At 43.4% G+C, this 19,635-nt stretch overlaps 5 protein-coding genes across 5 annotated transcripts; 1 reads left to right on the top strand and 4 right to left on the bottom strand.

Moving 5' to 3' along the window:
• Window positions 1-371: 371 nt before the first annotated feature.
• On the bottom strand, window positions 372-1,107 carry BDB00DRAFT_768581 (uncharacterized protein; the record flags this gene model as incomplete). The annotated part of the gene is made up of 2 exons (XM_053119748.1): window positions 372-449; window positions 541-1,107. 2 exons carry the CDS (start codon window positions 1,105-1,107, stop codon window positions 372-374), a joined length of 645 nt encoding a protein of 214 aa, XP_052976840.1.
• A 1,480-nt stretch (window positions 1,108-2,587) lies between these two features.
• On the bottom strand, window positions 2,588-3,081 carry BDB00DRAFT_837104 (uncharacterized protein; the record flags this gene model as incomplete). The annotated part of the gene is made up of 1 exon (XM_053124527.1): window positions 2,588-3,081. A coding segment is annotated over exon 1 (187 nt), but the record flags the coding sequence as incomplete, so codon positions are not given.
• Window positions 3,082-7,721: 4,640 nt separating this feature from the next.
• BDB00DRAFT_790209 (ATPase, F1 complex alpha/beta subunit, N-terminal domain-containing protein) lies at window positions 7,722-8,225 on the top strand (the record flags this gene model as incomplete). The annotated part of the gene is made up of 3 exons (XM_053120937.1): window positions 7,722-7,827; window positions 7,911-7,953; window positions 8,045-8,225. The coding sequence occupies 3 exons, from the start codon at window positions 7,722-7,724 to the stop codon at window positions 8,223-8,225; spliced, it is 330 nt and encodes a 109-aa protein (XP_052976838.1).
• A 1,432-nt stretch (window positions 8,226-9,657) lies between these two features.
• BDB00DRAFT_916046 (uncharacterized protein) lies at window positions 9,658-15,422 on the bottom strand (the record flags this gene model as incomplete). The annotated part of the gene is made up of 11 exons (XM_053128704.1): window positions 14,943-15,422; window positions 14,568-14,831; window positions 14,448-14,513; window positions 13,760-14,347; window positions 13,259-13,668; window positions 12,611-13,179; window positions 12,325-12,541; window positions 11,979-12,248; window positions 11,670-11,936; window positions 11,048-11,568; window positions 9,658-10,940 (listed from the first exon to the last, which is right to left on the bottom strand). The coding sequence occupies exons 1-11, from the start codon at window positions 15,066-15,068 to the stop codon at window positions 9,658-9,660; spliced, it is 4,581 nt and encodes a 1,526-aa protein (XP_052976837.1). The 5' UTR covers window positions 15,069-15,422.
• A 703-nt stretch (window positions 15,423-16,125) lies between these two features.
• On the bottom strand, window positions 16,126-17,952 carry BDB00DRAFT_768653 (CP2 transcription factor-domain-containing protein; the record flags this gene model as incomplete). Its single annotated transcript, XM_053119754.1, has 6 exons — window positions 16,126-16,469; window positions 16,534-16,674; window positions 16,828-17,022; window positions 17,124-17,187; window positions 17,296-17,579; window positions 17,724-17,952. 6 exons carry the CDS (start codon window positions 17,950-17,952, stop codon window positions 16,126-16,128), a joined length of 1,257 nt encoding a protein of 418 aa, XP_052976836.1.
• Window positions 17,953-19,635: the final 1,683 nt, after the last annotated feature.

Raw genomic sequence — 19,635 nt, 5'->3', positions numbered from 1 at the left:
AAACCCAAGCGTCTGGATCACAAGACATAGCAGTAAACATTGCCGGAATCTGGTGGGATTTTACTCTCGCAATCCCATTATCACGCACTTGCCGCCAAACTTATATTGCTAGTATTATGATCAAAAGCTCTACATCATATGTAAAGCATGCATATTACCGTTTATATTGACATGTAACAGCGCCATGTTTACACTTTATAATTCATCACGGGCGCCAGTCTAGTCAGGATGTTACTACGTGTTATGCCCGAAAACGAATGTGTTAAATCAAGCATTTTCCTTCACTAAAACGAAAGGATAATGAGCTCTCCAGATGTTACAGATGTATATATTTACAGTTATGGAATTGCGGGGTATTTATAAGTAATGTTCTATTTTTTGCTGGAGTGATGATTCTCATGCATGTTCATCCCTCGGTTGGTCCAAAATGATTTGCCATACGTAACAAGCTAAAGTAGGGAAAACCGTATTGTACGTTAGCATCTCATTATACAGGCAAATTATATACATAGAAGGTCTCAATTCGGAAGAGATACGTACCAGCTCTTCGCCTTTTCTAATCTTGCTATTTCCCGCCACAAAGATCCCAACCTTGATCTGGCGCGTATTTTCATCCATATAGTTCAAGAAGCACACATTCGGTCCCGAGCCAATTCCTCTGAAATCGTTACAAAATCGAGCTTCATTGCCATACTTTGCAGCATCGATAGACAGATCCGTGCCAAATCGTAAAACATAGTCCGAGGTTGGGTCATATGTCTGATACTCCACGACGCCCAGATAATCGAGAATTAATTGGCGTGGTTGTAACGTTTGAGCGGCATATAGCCCATACGCTCCACAACAAGGATGACTCTTGTCCATGATCTTTTTGATTTTTATGTTTCGTCGCTGCTCTTTTATGCCTGGATAGGACGTGCCTCGTACATTGACATGATCGTTTAGGAATCGTGGCGATTGCACTTGATCAGCCATCTTGGCAGGCTTGGGATCAAAGCTCAGGCGCAATTCTTGTGGAATAGCAGGTGACCATATCAGTTTGTCAATGTATTTTATTTCAGGTGTCCATCCTGAAGGTGTTGGTATCGTTTTAATGTCGCGGTACATGTTCGTGAGGGAAGGGCCAAGAAAATTTTTTTTTGATGGGTCGAGTACGGTACCAAGTGGCGGGGGACTTATCCTCTTTTGTCACTTGAGCCAAATAAAAGCATGCAAAAAGAGAAGGAAAGGGTTGTATTTGGCAAGTCGACTCGAATAATTGACTACATTATGGAAAACACAATATTTCGTGCAGTGTTGGTAGTTGTGATGTCAGTCAACATCGGGATTGTAATAACAACGATTACTTTACCGAGAATGTACCGCTCGACGAATCTGTCGATGAATCGTTGGAGTAGTGGCAAAGCCAAATGGAACAACTCGAGGTAGAACTTGCACACATTGAAAAGGCCATTCAACGATATCGTGACTAATATAGGAGCTGTAGCAGTAGTAACATTGACCATTATAGCAACATTAATGCAAACGAGAGGATCCAGCAGCAGCAGCAGCAACAAGAAACACAGTAGTAAGTGACGATGGAGATTGGATTATCAAAGCTACAAACGACGACCAGCAGTATTGAAGAATTGCTCATGTATAGCCGTGCATCGCTTCGCTTTCACCATTGTAAGGCCTCTATACGGATTCATAACAGTTCGATTAGAAAATACAAGTTTCGTCACCACTATTTACATGCTTTTTCGTTTTATTGTTCTCCTAATCCATCCATAAAGGACATCATCCATTCTAACTACCAGCAACAGCATCAAAATCAACAACGTCGGTTACTAACCAACACCGCTATCGATACCGCTTCTACTGTTCAGCAAAAAAAGAATCATCATCAGCGATACCTAAAAACGTCCGCGCTATTCTAGATAAACTCATACGCATTCGCATATGGCACAAAAGCCTAAAACACGGATCCCTCCATGCTCCGTCATTTTGCAGGTACTACGGCACACTTGCGGGTCTACTTCTATATCCTGTCACTATGACAATTTTGCGTTGATCGTGTAAGCACCATCACGCGTCGGCTTGACGAGCAGTATTAATGCTTTTGATGGAAGACATCATCTAACCCCAAATTTTCACTGACCGAGATGAATCTGTTCTCACTGGCTTACTTGACGACCTCTAATCGCAAGTATGACGCCATCATCACCATCAACTTTCTCGAGCATTATCTTTTTGTTTGCACGTTTACCACCTGATCGAGTACCTTGGCTCGCTACAATCTCATACCTTCTGTGCAAAGATATGATGAAAGAACAACGTATTTCGACTCTTATATGATGGATGCTACATCAACAACAACAGCAACAACAACAACATCGCAATCAATAGTACATTTTTTATAGCACCATTTGTTGCAGGTGGAAAGTATGCACACTCAGCATGATGCACTTCATGAACAGCGAAAAAGCCGTTTATACTGTCGCCTATTTAGAGAGAATCCTAGTCGAGAGCAGAATTACAGTGGCCGCTCGTTATAGTGATATGCCCGGTGAGACCCAAACCCCATCACTATATCGAATTATTACTTAGTTCCGTCAAAGATATCCGGTACATAGATTACCCGGGGTATTTGGCGAGCTCTACAGAAGAAGCTCTAGAATCACATCCTGTCAAAATTGATAGTATGCAACTCCTTAAAATTTTAGTGTAGGAGAATAAGCTGAAAGGCTTCTATCTGATGAGCTTGGTGCTGGCTGCTGGGATTTTGGATACTCATGAGGAAACATGTGGCGTTGATGGTATTGATTTGATACTATATGAAGGATTAGAGGATACCTATGCACCAACTTCCTTCAACGACCTCATTAACGATGCTATGATTATTGATAGAGATTAAGGTACATTCATAAACGGCTGATGTAACTGCATATGTAAAAGTCACGGGCTTGTTTCTGATACAGACAGGTAGATGTTGATGAAGAAGAGAATAACTAGAAAAGACAAGATGAGGAGAAGGAAGCATTGAAGCCACTGCATAGTAAAGGAGAGAGGAAGCAGTATATGAGCGATTTATTAAAAACAATGGTGGTTGAAGACGACCTGCACGCTCAGTTATATAGGCTTATTAGAAAAAAGATGCATAGACTAGACTCTGAGATATTAACCAGCACAAAGCAAACTGATCTTTTTTCCTTTTCTGATAAATAAAATTATACTATTGGTCCGCTCGATATAATGATATTTCTGATGGTTGATATCACACATCACAATAGCGAATTAGTAATAATTCCCTGCTTAATTTGAGTTGGACCCAATAAACCCATCACTATATCGAAATATCACTATATCGAATATCACTATAACGAGCGGCCACTGTACTGGCCTGTACATTGACCCGAATATATAGCCGTCTGATCAAGTTATCCAACAACAATCTTATGCAAAAGATTTCCATGGGTGTTTATTCCCTACTTTCGAAAAGGGAGAAAGGAACGAAGGGTGGTTTACGATGTCTGTGCACGTCTTTGCTATGGTCCCACCTTGAAAGAAACTAGATTGTTTCGATCCCTTTCTTTCGCGTTGTATAATATGTATCAGAGCCTGGATTGGGCGCCTTAATGGGAACAATATCTTCTTGGTTCCAAAAACAAATCCTTCGGTGCGATCAAAATGGAGAAATTGTACACTTTTTGAACCACGACGTTGCGACGATTCATATAATCATCATATGTGCGGCTGATTGGCTAAAGAGCATCGGTTTTCGCTTTGCTCAGATTGGTATAATACGAGTCCATGTCTGCCTCGTGAGACCCACAACGCTTGAGCATGAGAACTGCATGATAGATAATAAGTGGATCAACCAGGAGTCTTGAAATCGTTATGGGGACCAGTGAAACAGACGGTGTTGCGAACGTTCGTATAATTTAATGGTCGATGTGGTATTACAAATGCCGACGACAGACCAGACAATATGCCGTCAGATATGTACTCAAAAGATTCTGCTCTTCTGTTATTACATGTACTAATTCTATTATCACATTGTCGGTTGGCCTAGACGTTTGAAATATATACTCGATTGTTGCATCTACCACTGGCCGCAACGGAGCCGGATGTTCCATGTATACGATTCATCGCAAACCAACGTATATACGCAATCACCCCTTGTATCCACCGGACACTCCAACTGTTCATTCTTTGTTCATCACCAGTGAATGCGTAAGTCACACCACAACAGCTGGGAAGCGACTATCGCGTCTAATACATATCCTTTGCCTGGGTCCCCATAATTCTCATAGGCCCATTCGTATGCTTGGTCTGACTATCAAGTTTCTCAAACACACACACGCGCGCGTGCGTAGCAGCCGGAAAGACGACAACGTTTCTTTTGGTTTTATACAGCCCGATGCTGCCTTTTATTTTAAAAGATATTATTTATTTTTAAAGCTATCTCATGGAGAAAATGAAAAAAAAAGAAAGAAGAAGAGCAAGAGTACTCACGAGCTCGTGTCACCCGCTAAGTACTCGTCAATCTTCTCGGCCAACTCTGTGAGGCCGTCATCAGAGCGATTCTCTCTCTGTTGTTGCTGTCGTGGGCTGCTACTGCCACTGCCACTACTGCCGCTGCTGCCGCTGCTGCTGCTTCTGCTGCTACGGGAAGTCCTGGCTGAGACGACAAACTTTTGGACGCGACCATCCCGGTTCATCGTTATGCTCGTCGACACTGTGCACTTTTTTGCATTCGAAATCTTGGTCACAATTTTCATGATTCAAAGAAAAGAGAGAGAGAGAGAGAGAGAGAGGAGCAAAGTAGCAGAAATTATTTCCATGCAGTGCTTTCATATCTTATCTGGTTCGCTTGGTCAGCTGATCCAAAAAAGGAAAAAAAGAAAATTGACAGCGTCACCTGTCCATTCAGACCATGCCAGGTTACACCGACAAGCACACTGGACCACGCCGAACAATGGGTCTGTCATCTCCCGAGGCATTGGGATTGCAACCCCACAGACATTCCCCTTTGCAATGTGCACACTCCAGGCTACACGTACACACTAGTCTCGTCTTTCTACATGGCTTTCACAAAGTTTCTCCACTTGTTAAAGTATAATGACACGCTTTTCTTCTACTCGACACTGAGGTTACACAATGCCTAGGCTATCGATAAGGCGCATGACGGGGGCATTGTCTTTCGGAAATCTATCCCGGCAATCAGTAATTTAAAGTGGCAGTCGAAAAAATCCTTACAGAAGCCCCACTACACTTTGTGTTCTTACGCGCGTTTCAAAGGGACGGACGCGTGTGACATCCAGGAGATTGGCAAACTCTCGCCGCTTATGTCCACGCGTTTTTGTACTCTGACGGTGCATCTGCATCATCTTCACGATGACTGACCCAAGAAGAACAGTGATCGCACTCTTCAGTCTTATCTTTGTCTAAATGACGTTGCGTGCTTGTACAGATTATGCAGCTGTCTGTAAGATTGTCCTGCTGCTGTTTTTGATAACTTCATTTTTTGGAAATGTTCCACAAACGCTTTTAACAAGTCAATTTATCAGTATTATTAACACCTCGAAACGTTTGAACTTTGAGTTGGGATTTCATGGTAAAGACATGTGTGTGAGAGAGAGAGAGAGAGAGGACAAACATGAGCCACGTTAAGAACGAGACGGTTACTGATCTCGTCGTCCTTCCACAAAAGTGTCTGATGCTGGGCCTCGAAACCAAGATGACTTCATTCTCGTTACTGTTGCGGCTGCTGCTGTTCATTGTGGTTGCTATTGCTGCTGCTGACGCTACGGCCATTGTTCTGGTGATGTTGGTGCTTTGCTTTATTGAATGTCACCTTCGTCACGCGTCTGCTACTGCTTGTCATTACCTTTGCTGGTGGCGTTCTTTCCCTTAAAGAAAAGTGGGAATGAGAAAAGTAGTGCTTGAAGTGGACGAGAAGAAGAGAGGGAAGAAAGTGTGTTTATTCGGGAAGCAACAAAAGTCAAGTCTCTCTTTTCTTGTTTGGACAGCACAGTACGGCTCGCATCATGACATCAATGCTCGATTGGGTTACAAGCACTCCGTAAGGTCTTACACTGAGTTTGCACACCACCATCAGGGACATCAAGATGGTGTCCATAGAGAAAAGCGGGTGTGCGATTAGCGCCATCGCTAGTGGCGTCTATGTATTAGCTTTCTCTCTGTCTCTCAACGACATATACTTGTAATTTCGGATATCGTACGGTCAATCTAAATCGGAAAACCGCATCGTATTTGGTACCAAGGCCGGGTCAGCATATATTACTGCCATACGCAGGGTTGCTTTGCTAGCCATGAGCTGTTGGATGAGATCTATGATACCGTTTGCCATGATAGTTACATTCACACTAAGCGTTGTATGTAGTTCCAGATGGATCTCTTTACTGAGCTCCTTGTTTCGGTTTCAATTTTAGATTGTAAAACACCAAGTACTTCTGTATTCTGCGATGCGGATGTCTTCATTCCTTGCCTGCATCTGTTCACGTCGATCATGATGACATATCATATCAGTCAAAGCCTTCATAAGTACCTCGACATGTAATACTCATATGCTCTCTCTCTTCCTTTTAGTTGCAACGTTAAGTTGCGGTACAACTTCTATTGGTGTTCTGAAAAATTGTTGACGTAAGGTGTATCAAATTATTGGAATGCTTGTTTAATAATCTGTTATATATATAGATACCTACATTGCTGATTTTGAAGAACCGTAACAAGTATTGAAGATCTAATTAACGGGGACTTACTGTAGAGTAAGACACACTTGTTAAATTGTATTTTCATGCATGGTGACAATCTTGTGGCTCTGTTGTATTGCAGGGACATTATTCTGAAAACGGAAAAGTCCACAGATCACACCCTGAAAAGGACCTTGACTGTTGTTGTTGTTATCAACATTCAACGTGATTTAGCATTCCAGTGACACGTTCGTGTGTATAATACACAAAGAGCAAAGCCAGCATTTGACATGTACGGCATACGTTGTGACAGGTGATGCATGCAATGATGCATCTGATGCAAAAACGCGGGCAAGTTTTTATCCGCTATTGATTTCTTTAATACTTCAAGTACTCGCAGTGATGATGCTCCCGTTCCTTGTAAGCTTCATAAATTTCATAGATGTATCTGCCCTCCGCTAGGACAACCATCCTTCCCCCTGGTTCACAGACCCTCTTTGTTAAAACTTTCTGTTCTATATACTTTCAATTTTCCATTATACGCTGTAGAAGAGCATATATTATGCGTATTAACGCTTATTGTTTACATTCCATTTCTTTGGCTCGATGATAAGCACTATCACCGAACCAATCCCTCTTCTAGACTGACCGCTCGGGCGCATAATCAGAAGGAAACTCAATAAAGTTTTGCGTATATTATCTCAAAACAGTAAAAGAAAGCAAAGTTATGTTAGATATAGTGTCCTGGATAACGGTGCCTTGTTTCCATAATTGCCGTGAGTCTCTGTCTCGGGCGTCATTGTTGTCATAGCAACCATATGGCTACCATGGAAGTATGCTTTGGTTTTATCAGAGTAAATGCCTACTCATGTGTATGTTGAGTTTTATCGTGGTTAATAAAATAGCTTTGGGTCAGCAAGCTGTCCCCGTCGCTTCATGAATTCCGATACATCTTATTGGGTGTTGCAGTCTAAGAGGTGAAAAAAATTTACGCCTGGTATATACTTCTCGACCCTTTCCAAAATGTACATTTCCAGTGCTATTGGCCGTGTCGCCACTAGCGCCTTCCGTGCCGCCCCCATGGCCCGTCTTGCTGCTAAGCCCCTTGGTACCCAAGCTGCCGTCAAGGGTGAGTGAATCGCATCTGCAATGTTCAATTTTCTAAAACGATGTGATTGCTGATTGTTTATATATATATATATATTGTTATAGCACGCTCGTACGCCACTGAGGCCACCTCTGCCGGTCAGATTCGGTAATGTATATTATATTATAAGTCTAGTGCTTACTACAAATGGAGGACATTGTGGAGCTGATGATGCTTTGCTACGTTCGCGTGTTTATAGTTCGGTCATTGGTGCCGTTGTTGACGTCCAGTTCGAGCAGGAGAACCTTCCCGCCATTTTGAACGCCTTGGAAGTCCAGGACCATTCTGGTGGCCGTCTTGTTCTCGAAGTTGCCCAGCACTTGGGTGAGAACACTGTCCGTACCATTGCTATGGACGGTACTGAAGGTACAGTATCTTAATCATGGGTTGCTGGGAGGAGGACATCACACAGAGAGAGAGAGAAAAAAAAAGACTGAGGGTTTTATATGACTAGGTCTTGTCCGTGGCCAAAAGGTCGTTGACACTGGTGCTCCCATCACCATCCCTGTCGGCAGTGAAGTCTTGGGTCGTATCATCAACGTCATTGGTGAGCCCATTGACGAGCGTGGTCCCATCAAGTCCAAGAGCTCGCGTCCCATCCACGCCGAAGCCCCCGAGTTCGTTGACCAATCGCCCACTCCCGAAATCTTGGAGACCGGTATCAAGGTCGTCGACTTGCTTGCCCCCTACGCCCGTGGTGGTAAGATTGGTCTTTTCGGTGGTGCCGGTGTCGGCAAGACTGTGTTGATTCAGGAGTTGATCAACAACATTGCCAAGGCCCACGGTGGTTACTCCATCTTCTGTGGTGTCGGTGAGCGTACGCGTGAGGGTAATGATCTGTACCACGAAATGATTTCGACCGGTGTCATCAAGCTCGAAGGCGAATCCAAGTGTGCCTTGGTCTTTGGTCAGATGAACGAGCCCCCAGGAGCCCGTGCCCGTGTTGCCTTGACCGGTTTGACCATTGCCGAATACTTCCGTGACGAAGAAGGCCAGGATGTGTTGCTCTTCATTGACAACATTTTCCGTTTCACCCAGGCCGGTTCTGAGGTGTCTGCCCTGTTGGGTCGTATCCCCTCCGCTGTCGGTTACCAGCCCACTCTCTCGACCGACATGGGTGGTATGCAAGAGCGTATTACCACCACCAAGAACGGTTCCATTACCTCCGTCCAGGCCGTCTACGTGCCCGCTGATGATTTGACCGATCCTGCCCCCGCCACCACCTTTGCCCATTTGGACGCCACGACTGTCTTGTCGCGTTCGATTGCCGAATTGGGTATCTACCCCGCTGTCGATCCCCTTGACTCCAAGTCGCGTATCCTGGATCCCCGTATCGTTGGTGACGAGCACTACGCCGTTGCCACCGGTGTCCAGCAGATCCTCCAGAACTACAAGTCGTTGCAGGATATCATTGCCATTTTGGGTATGGATGAACTGTCCGAAGAAGACAAGTTGGTCGTCGAGCGTGCCCGTAAGATCCAGCGTTTCTTGTCGCAGCCCTTCGCTGTCGCCCAGGTCTTCACTGGCTACGAGGGTCGTCTCGTCAAGCTCCAGGATACCATCCGCTCCTTCAAGGAAATTTTGGACGGCAAGCACGATGCTCTTCCCGAAACCGCCTTCTACATGCAGGGCGATATCAGCGATGTCATCAAGCGTTCCGAGCAGATCGCCAAGGAAATGGGCAGCCAGTAAATATTGATAAGCAAGTGCTCAATTGTTGTAATAAAAAAGACGTTTTGTATTTTTGGTTTTTGTTCGAAATATAAAAGTAATAGTATACAGTGTTTGTTGTGTGTACCCTTGTCTGTTTAATTATAAAATATTCGGCTGTTTGATCTGTTGCAGAGTGTCGTTGGTTTGACGTGCCATATTTATCAGTGTATCCAGTTCGCCTGATTGTTCGCACATTGCACGGAAATAACTTGGTGGGGTTTGATTTAGGAGATTCCAAGGAGTATCGTATTCGACCACTCGACCATTGTCCATAACGAGAACTCGATCATAGTCGATCACTGTACGTAATCTGTGTGCGACACATATGAGTGTCGATTCTACAAAAGCTTGTCGAATTGTGTGTTGTATCTTGGCATCCATGTCAAAATCGACGCTTGCTGTAGCCTCATCCATGACAATCAGCCTGCTTGATCGAAGAAGCGCTCGTGCCATACATAGCAACTGCCGCTGACCTTGCGAGAAGTTTTGTCCTCCATCGCTAACAGTCTGGTTGAGGCCGAGGATTCTTGATCGGATGTGAACTCGCTCTAGAGCAGTCCAGAGTGCTTCATCAGGGTGTTCGTTGAAGGGATCCAAATTAGATCGGATTATACCAGAAAATAGCGCTGCGTCTTGAGGTATCATGGTCAAACTTGATCGCAGACTAGCAAGGTCGACGGAGGAGATATTAATCCCGTCTAATATGATCTGACCACTAGATGGCTCCAGAAATCGGAACAGGGAGAGAGCAAGCGTCGATTTTCCGGATCCCGTTCTGCCAACAATCCCGATCTTTTCTTTGTCCTTGACCTCAAACGATACACCATGCAAGACCGGATCAAGGTGTGGTGCGTATCGGATTTGGAGGTCGCTTATTTTGAGTGCAGAAGTGGTTGGCCAATGCTTGAGAGGTTTTGGCTGGTTGCGCGGTTCTTGTTCTACTTCGAGATATTCTTGTATCCGCTCAACAGAATTCATGCTGATTTCCACTTCGGTGTATTGTCGCATCATCCAAAACACGTTAGTTAAAAACATGCGTGCATATACGAGGGAGATTCCAGCCATTCCAGCATCTATGGAATCGAGATTTTGAAGGATAAGTACACCGGCACCCAACGTCATGAGTGCGCCAACGGCATCCATGCGTACAAGCAGCCAGCGATTGACCATCCAGAGGAGGTAGTAGGGTGTAAGATACGTATCAATCTTGTCGTACATTGACGATAAAAATTGATGCTGCTGTCCAAAGGCCCGGATCGTTGTCACCCCAGAAAGCGTTTCTGTGAAAAGCGAATAGATAGGAGACCGATTGACCGAGTTCAAGCGCTTCAGCTCCCGTGATGCCCGTAGATAGTGTAGCCCAATCATAAAGTATATACAGGCTACATAATTGGTGCAGAACATTGCCATTGCTATCATTAGAGTGACACTATAGTGGTTCAAGGACTGATCTTGTTTTTTTGTGCAAGCAGTGTAGTAGTATGCATACCAGTTACAAGCGCAACAAAAATAAATTGCGGTGTTATCACGCTGATGATGATGGATGAAGCTACCATTCCTGTGAGGCATTCAAACAGCATCCCGGCTCTTCTTGCCACTTGCTTATCGACTACGGCCATATCAGCTCCAAAGCGATTAAGGATTCTGCCACAGGGAGTCGTGTCGAAGAAACGTAAAGGAGCGTGGGCAATGCGATCGATTAGTTCCACGAATAAAATTTTGGCACCACGGAGGGAACCCCAGTAAAGCAAAATATTCCGTAGAGCATCCGAGACAACAAATGCTAAGCAGAGTAAAAGATAAACAGCAATGTAGTAATCTACATCAACTGCGCCGTTTTCTTCATCGCCTGGAGAAGTTCTCATTATCGACGCGATAGATTCGTGAGTCTGGAGCCCAACATTGGCAGCAGAAGAGGTGTCCTGACGCTGACACATATATAAAGTGACTACCAAAGGCGTTTCTCGACTGCTCTTGGATGAATATGCTGCTGCCCAGACTCTCAGCCACCTGAAAAACAGAGTGGTAGTATTAGTTAGTTTTTCCAATCAATAGTCTTTTTCTAATGATAAGTGTTCATCTAGGCGTTCCCAGCGATTGAAAATCCGTACCAATTTTCTGCAAAAGCCAAAGTCCTTGAAGAAGAAAAGAAAACAGCTAGCGCGATCCAAAATAGCCAACCTCCACAGGCGCGCAAATACGTCAAATAAACTTTGGCCTTGACTTGGCCTTTTTCTGAGTGTTCATCTTGTATCAGTTTACCGGCAGATGTTGTGGCTGTTTTTGTTTGCTCTACTGCTAATTTGCTTTTATCGGTCGCTTCTACAACTCCGTCGTTGTCATCATGCGTTTTTGGATGTTGCTCTACAATAGAGTTGCTGCTGCTACTGCTATTGCTAGCACTGTTGTTGGCAGCAAACGTCTCAATCAATTTGTCGGACTGTTGTAGCTCTTCGACAGAGCCAAACGCAGCGACCTTGCCACCCATTTCGAGCCGAACAAGAAATTTTGCTGCGGGCATACACAGTTGGATATGGTGTGTCACCATGATGATCGTACGTCCTTGTAAAAGATCGCCTCTAATGCAGTGCTCAAAAATATGACGTGCAGTATGCGAGTCGACAGCGCTAAGGCAATCGTCCAGTAACGCAATCCTTGAGTACGAAAACACGACACGCGCGAGTGACACTCTAAGAATACAAGTTAAGTAAAAAAGAAAAGCTGTGTATCCCATAAAAAGTGGGTTGAAATTACTGGTGTATGTACCTCTGCTTTTGGCCTCCAGAAAGCGAAATGCCCTTTTCTCCAATTTCGGTATAATCGCCGTCAGGTAGAATCGATAAGTCTTTGACGAGTGCGCATTGCCAAAGCACCTTTTCATACCGCTCAGCTTCATAGGGCTGACCAAACAGAATATTCTCGCGTATTGTTGCCTGAAGTAAAAATGGCTGTTGTGCAGCATATGCGACGCAATTGGAAAAAGCTTCTGTAATCGCTCCATAGTAGAGAGTTTGTTCTTCTTCTTCTTCTTCTTCTTCGTTTACTCGAAAACTGTAATGGTCGTGTGTGGTCGTTGTCGTAGGAATAGCAGCGATATCCGTTGTTAAGGGTGATCTGGTTATTGCTAAATATGCCTTCCCGTTTATCGTGTCCATTTCTCCCAATAGTGCGTTTAAAAGTGAGGACTTTCCTGCCCCAGTAGGACCATATATAAGGCTAAGCTGCCCTGTAGGAAAATCAAACGCAGATGGTATATCGAGGCGGAACGTTTGTTGCTTATCAGTCAGTGAGGGATCGACATATTTGGTAATACTGTTTGTTACTTCCAGTAAAGGCGAGTTTTCGTTACTGCTGATTCTGGTAGGTTGCTGATCGTTTGCTTGCGATTCTGACGTTCTTTTGATGTTGTCGGGCCATTGGAATATTGAAGATTCAAATCCTACGCGTCCTGAAGGTGATGACGTGTCATCTGCGGTATTCAGCTGTATTTCTTGATCGTCCATATACGTGGTAATGCGCTTTAGGCTAACGTATGCTTGGGTAAATGAGGCTAAAGCATCCGGCAACAACAAAAGAGGGCTTCGCAGCATATCAAACAAAGTGATACTGACAAATACCACACTTGTATTGCGTGAAGTAAGAAAACATTTCATTAACATAATGTAGTTTTAAAAATCCTATTAATAGTATATATCTTTACCTTGCCGATAATTCGCGTTGAGATACCTTGACATACCAGACGAATGAGCAGGCTGACACTAGCACTGGTACCGTCAAATAGCCTACATTCATAATAACCTCAAGTATATTTGTCTGCCGAATTTGTTCCAGTTCGACTTCTCTTGCACGCATAATCTTTGCTTGCCAATTCGTTTCCCATGCTGCATATTTAATGATGCGGATTCCTTGTAAGAACTCGTTCAGTAAATTGTTCCTACGATCCTCTGCATTGGATATATTCATATAAGCTTTTCGGATTTTGTTGACCAAAACATATGTCATTGGGAAGAAAAGAATCAGAACAGCTAGTCCCACGATCGCCGCTGTTCCGAGTAGATGGTAAAGGTACACCATCGCAATGATGATCTCAACTGGTGCATTGTAGAACATCTATTATAAATGATGTATGTCAATAGACCTGCCTTTCAAATGAATATAAACAAATTTTGATAGAATCCAGTCCTTGCGTTTCTTCGCTTACAAATATGTACGCCGGTAATTCTGCTATGTGGTTTGCATCTAGGCTCATCAGGTTTGTAATCTTGCCAGCTCCATCGTTATTATCTTCTCCTTTGCTGCTGTTATTCGTTTTGTATTCTTTATCATCATCCTGCTTCTGTGATGCCGGTGCAGGATGTGTGTCTTTGCGCCTCAACGCCTTGGCATAAATATCGGCGTCTAGCATGCACAGCGTTCTGACATTCCATCGTCGACCTGCCCACAACTGGATACTATTGCAAAGTGTTTGTACGAGAGCTGCCAAGAACATCATCAATACGTATCCATACGCAACGCGAATTGGTGAATCTTTTTTCTCGATATATTCCAGGAACTTTTGTTGAAAGTATGGATTTAAATAGGATAGTAGAACAGCCGCATTTGAGAATATAATCTGTAGCCAAATAGATCGCTCGTTGGCTTTGTATAGACGATATAGTGCTCGTATTCCTCGTTTCGACGCTGATGTGTAATCTTCGTATGCAATTTTTGCACGATGTTGGAAGGTGAGTGGATATAGGTCTTCGCGAGTAATCTGATTTGAGAATCCATATCGAACTAGTGGATTAATCTGGTAATACGGTCAGTATCACTAGCCGAACGGAAAAACAAGCGTATCTATGCGTGTGTGATGTCGCATGATATATCTGATTGGAGCAGCCATGCCTTACCCATTGAAACACAGCCCAAGAGAACAGGCTTGCGGAGGCTTCTGGAGTATGCCGTGTCTTGTGACCCTAAATGAAAATAGAAAACTACATAAAGTTCTGTTGCGTCCGGTTGCACAAGACATTGATACATACCTTAATGCAAACACATTCGTTCAGGTTCAAGGGGTGAACTGGTTGCGGAGTAGTTCCAGCAATAACAAATAGAATCAAGCACAACCCAAAGTGCACATTTTCCCATATACTGTTTTCAAGACCGATATGATAGAGGTGATATCCAGTATCTGCTGACAAGTAACCGTAAGCGTATACAAAGAAGTATATATAATGTCTTGCACTATACGCGTAATATGGAGGCGAGACAGCGATCGTCAACACAATAAGCACCTGGTGTAAAAGGAACAACGACCACAGCACCTCAATTTGGTTAGTAACAATTGTTTCGGGACTTGGCATATGCTATCCTTTATTGGTACTTTTTTCCTTTTGCTTCAATACCCAGGCGATAAAATATGTTACGCATCGTATGGACTCGAATAGCTCTTGAAGAGATAGCAAATGATAAATCCAGCCAAGCACCGGTATCCCGCTCAACATCATTTGTAGGTTTTTGTGGTAATTCATGTGTTGGGTGTCTGTCGATGTTGTTATTGCTGTTGTTGACAGATGTTTCGTCGCTGTTGTCCTGCAGGGTGGCAGATGTGAAGCAACTGTTTCGGGATCGTAACGGCGTTTATACCCGATGTACAGAACACCAAGTAAAAGAATCACTAACGGGGATATACATTTTAGCAATGTACTTTTAGAAATCGAAAGCCATGTACAGCGTAAACAATACAGAAGTCAGTTTCTTATGAAGGTCGAGGCAGTTTGTAATCAGTCGGCAGCTTACAGGTAATCGATATCACTGCTATCCATTTTCTTGTCCTGTAGCCCCAAAGAAAGAAAAAGAAAAGGGGCCAAAAAAGAGAAAGAGAGAGGCAATCACGTCGAAGAATAGAAAAAACTCCCGACTAAGTTTGCCTGATTTGTAGGGCCACAACTCTTTTATTTGTTGTTATGTTTGCAGTAGTACATGCGGGTACTGATTTTTAATAAGTTACTTGAATAGGGTGCTTCACTGTAACACAAAGCCAGCCAGGGGAGCGCTTTTCAGGTAAGAAGAATAGCCGCAGCAAACATGTTTTTATCAAGGATACGTTTTGAGCCAAGCATAAGCTCCTACTAATGTCATTTTACTCGTAGTCCTTAAATATGGCGACATATGATATTATGACTTTTTCAAAAAATTAGGTTGTTGAGGCTTAAAGAAAAGGGTGTGGATACTAAATAGTAAAATGAGGAAAGCGAATACTATATGCGTGTGTGTGATGATGATGGTAATGCGAGTTTGGAAGGGGCAGAAATAGATAATGGTTTGAAACGACTATACAGTAGAGAATTTTTTTGTACATTGTGCATTACTTCATCCTACTAGCCCGAAAGTATCATTACTGTTTGCTGTCGGGGAGAGAAGGAGAAGAAAAAATGGAATGTTTGGGATTGGAGTAGGGGAGGGGGTTAGAGATAACTGATGAGTTTGTCCGGGGTGGGTAAGAGCGATGAAAGTTGCAATGGCTCGGTTGAATTATTGTTTGATGTACACAGTCATAATAAGCGTAAGAGAGAGAGATGGTTTCTTTTAGTAACATAATACTAGCGTCGCAAATCCGTCGTCGTTGAACTTGATTTCGACTTCCATATCTTGTTGCTCTGGGATATCACGAACCACTGCATCGTCAACACGAACAACAATGGTGTTACTGTTAGTACTGTCACAGGCAGTATTGTGATAATAAGAATTAGAGGCCCCGTGCTTGTTGCTATAGCTGTCTGTTTTGGAAACATGCCGTATGACATTTTTGACCGGCACTGGCACATTTAATTTACTTGACAGCTTCTCGATCAGGTCCTGGACAGAAAGATCATCAAGATAAATAGCTCTGTAGTACTCGTCGTTCGGACCGCGTGCAAACAAGGAGAGGACTAATGTTAAATTGTAATGTCAGAAGGCTGTATAAAGCTGTGAGAGGTAGTTGCTTTTACGTACCAGCATGGCGTCGACGTCGAATGGGAACATAGGTAGAGTCCAGTCCATCGACTGTTAAAGGGTTGTTATTGCCATCATACATTGAATTCTGCTGCGATGGATAGGTACTAGAGGACGATATCGAGGATGATCCAGCATAAGCTCGGGTAGACACATTCGGCTGTTGACAGAAATAGTCTTGGTTGGAACGCTTGACTCCACGGGAAGGAGACGTCGGGGTGGTAATCGCAGGAGAAATGCTCGCGGAGGACGGGGGCGACGCAGAACAAGAGGAAGACGATGAGTGCAAGAAACTGATTGAGGGCTTGCATGATTTGAATCGCTCTGCAGAAGTAGAAGTAGAAGTAGTTGCGGTACTATTATTGGAATATTCGAGCGCAACTGTAGACATGACAGGTGGTGACAGCTCCTCTGCAATGTCCGAGAAGGCTGTATATCTGATCTCCCTTCGCAGGGCACCTAAAAGAGGGTGCGCTTCCCCTGGGTTTCCTAGATTCTAAAATGTCAACTTGACAAGCTCTCTTAAAGAAGAATACAGAAGGATGGAGTTCCCTTTCCTTTATTCTAACAATAAAAATGCTACTACATACCTTGTACTTTTTCAAGCTGTTTTTCGATGTGGCGTTGATCATCCTTATTCTTGCGCTCAGCGCCCTGAAAGAAAAACAGAGGTGTTAGTAACCCAACACGGGCAGCCATTTAAGAATTTAGAAGAACGTGATGATGGGGCTTTGTAAAGAAAGGGCTTTAGCAGAAACAAACCTTATCTCGAAAGAGTTTGATCCTGCAGTATGTAGCTTCCACCAATGATGACGAATGCTGCTGCAGAGAATGTTCATTTGCAACAGCAGCAGCAGCAGATGTGCCTTGAGTCTCCATGTACAAGCGCAGGGGAATACCCTTAACGCCCTTGATACGTGAAAAGTCTGTTGAAAGACAGTTGAAGCGGACATAGACTTTGGCTCCACGTTTTCCATGCCAATTGAAGGTAATGCGATCAAAGTAATCACATTGGACGTTATGGATACCGGAGCACCTGCCAGCATCTGAAACAAAGGAGACATTACAATTTCAGGATTACATCTCAAATCGTATATATCCTTCAAAGACCTTGGCTATTCGTACAAGTATAGAAAGGAGGAAAATCACAGGAAAATGAAAAGAAGTATTGCGGTGGTGTGATGACTTACTGATTTCCAATGCCCGTGCTGTATCTGGCTCTCGCTGCTGTCCCAACCAGAATCTCCAGTAATTCAGTGCTATGCGACGATGCGACTCATCATGGAACATGATCGCCAAGGTACTTGTATGGATACCATCATATCCGTCGTTATCGGCAAGCGTTATGCAATAATATTGGCCTGGAAATGTTATGATTGTTGCAATGCTTAAGTATCGCCAGCATAGTATAAATTTCATTATGTGCATCGTCGACATAAATAATATCTAACCTTTGTTCAAGTATGTGAGCTGTGTTTCTTCTGATCGCTGAGCTGCTGCCGGAGGAGCTAACAATTGATAAATAATGATGCCAGGCGGCGATCCATAGTGTTAGGTAAATTAGTGCCTTTAGCAAATTTGATTATGTGGAATTAAAAATCCAGGGCTATATGATGTATACCTTCCAAGATAACATCGTATCGGAGACTATAAAGATACGCATAACAACACACGTTTGTCAATTATATTTTCTTTTGTGTACGCATGGGTTACACCAGTATGTGCCCCCACACGATTTTAAATCGGGAAGGAGGTGCCGAAAAGCAACCATTAATTATTTACCTGACCGGAGACGGACAACTTATTGGAGGAGAAGGAGCCATGCCTCCTGAGAAGAAGGAAGACGAAGGCGGCTGGATAGAAGAGTAAGGTGATGGGTGAGATGGCGTTGTTGCTGTTGTTGTTGAAGCATTCACTGGTTGGTGAATTGTTGCTGTGTCGATAGGATATGGCACACCAGGTGCAGCAGCATTAGAGGTGGCTCGAGCGGGATAGTTTCCGCTGTTGCTGAGAAACGATATTGGTGACAGCGTCGCGGTCGGTGGAGGATGGTTGGATAATGAAGATTCCAAGCGACCACCAAATGTCTGTTGTTGCTGTAATTGTTGTCTACTTCTGGTGCTCTGCATAGCGAAGCTAGTAGTATCGTTTGCATATGTAGGTACATGAAAGGAACTGCAAATAGTCAGTTAGACAGATGATCATCACCTAAAATTTTAGCGATCAACATCTACTTGACAACTTACCCGTCTCCACAAGGAATCGGAAGATAAGAGTTGGCCAGCATATTCTACAGCATGTATAAAGTCAGAACTTTACTACTGCGTAATTGAAAATCTGGAGAATGACATGCGTTGCTGGCTATATACCGACCTTTTTCTTGCTTGAATGTAAACTTTGCGCAGTTGTGAAATGTCAAAAATTGATTGTGAAAGTGTGAAGAGTTGGAAAGGAAAGATCGAAGCGAACAAAATTAAAAGAGTGAAAACACAAATAAATATGCGTGTTATTCGAAGCTTTCAGAGCTGACGCCTCTCTTGTTTAGTGTGAAAAGATTAAATTGAGAGAGTAAAAAATAACGAGATGTATGAAGCGCAGACATATTATTTATATATAGTTTATAGCAATCCCTGAAGAACGTTCGTACTGTATACGATTGCACAGGATAGGGAGAAGCAATAAAGATTCTATTGGCTGTTGCGTTTTCTGTGTAGGTTGTACTTTCTTTGCCTAGTCACTCTTTTGCTATGCTAGTAGATGCTTCTGCTGCTGCTCAATAATGCTGGTTGATGCTTCTTTCAAAGTGTGCTACTGCTGGTACTGTGTTAAACCCCCACCCCCCCCCAAAATAATACCCCATCGTTTTCAAGGAGCTTCCTGCGCTGATCACTCCGTCATATCACAACAGCGTTTATAATCCTCCTATGTATAATTTGTTCAAGTTTTTATATTTTATTTTCAAAACTATATACCAACAGTATAAGCCTGCTTTATGCGAAGCCGAGATAAAGAGGATTGGATGATGCACATAGCACGTTGTCGTGTGTGATGTGGCCGCTCATTTGCGTAATACTAATAAATTGGACGATCATTAATCCTGAT

The sequence above is a fragment of the Zychaea mexicana genome (genome assembly GCF_025766255.1).
Source record: "Zychaea mexicana strain RSA 1403 chromosome Unknown BDB00scaffold_69, whole genome shotgun sequence".
Classification (NCBI taxonomy): Eukaryota; Fungi; Mucoromycota; class Mucoromycetes; order Mucorales; family Lichtheimiaceae; genus Zychaea; species Zychaea mexicana.
This window is presented reverse-complemented; position numbering and strand designations above follow the sequence as displayed.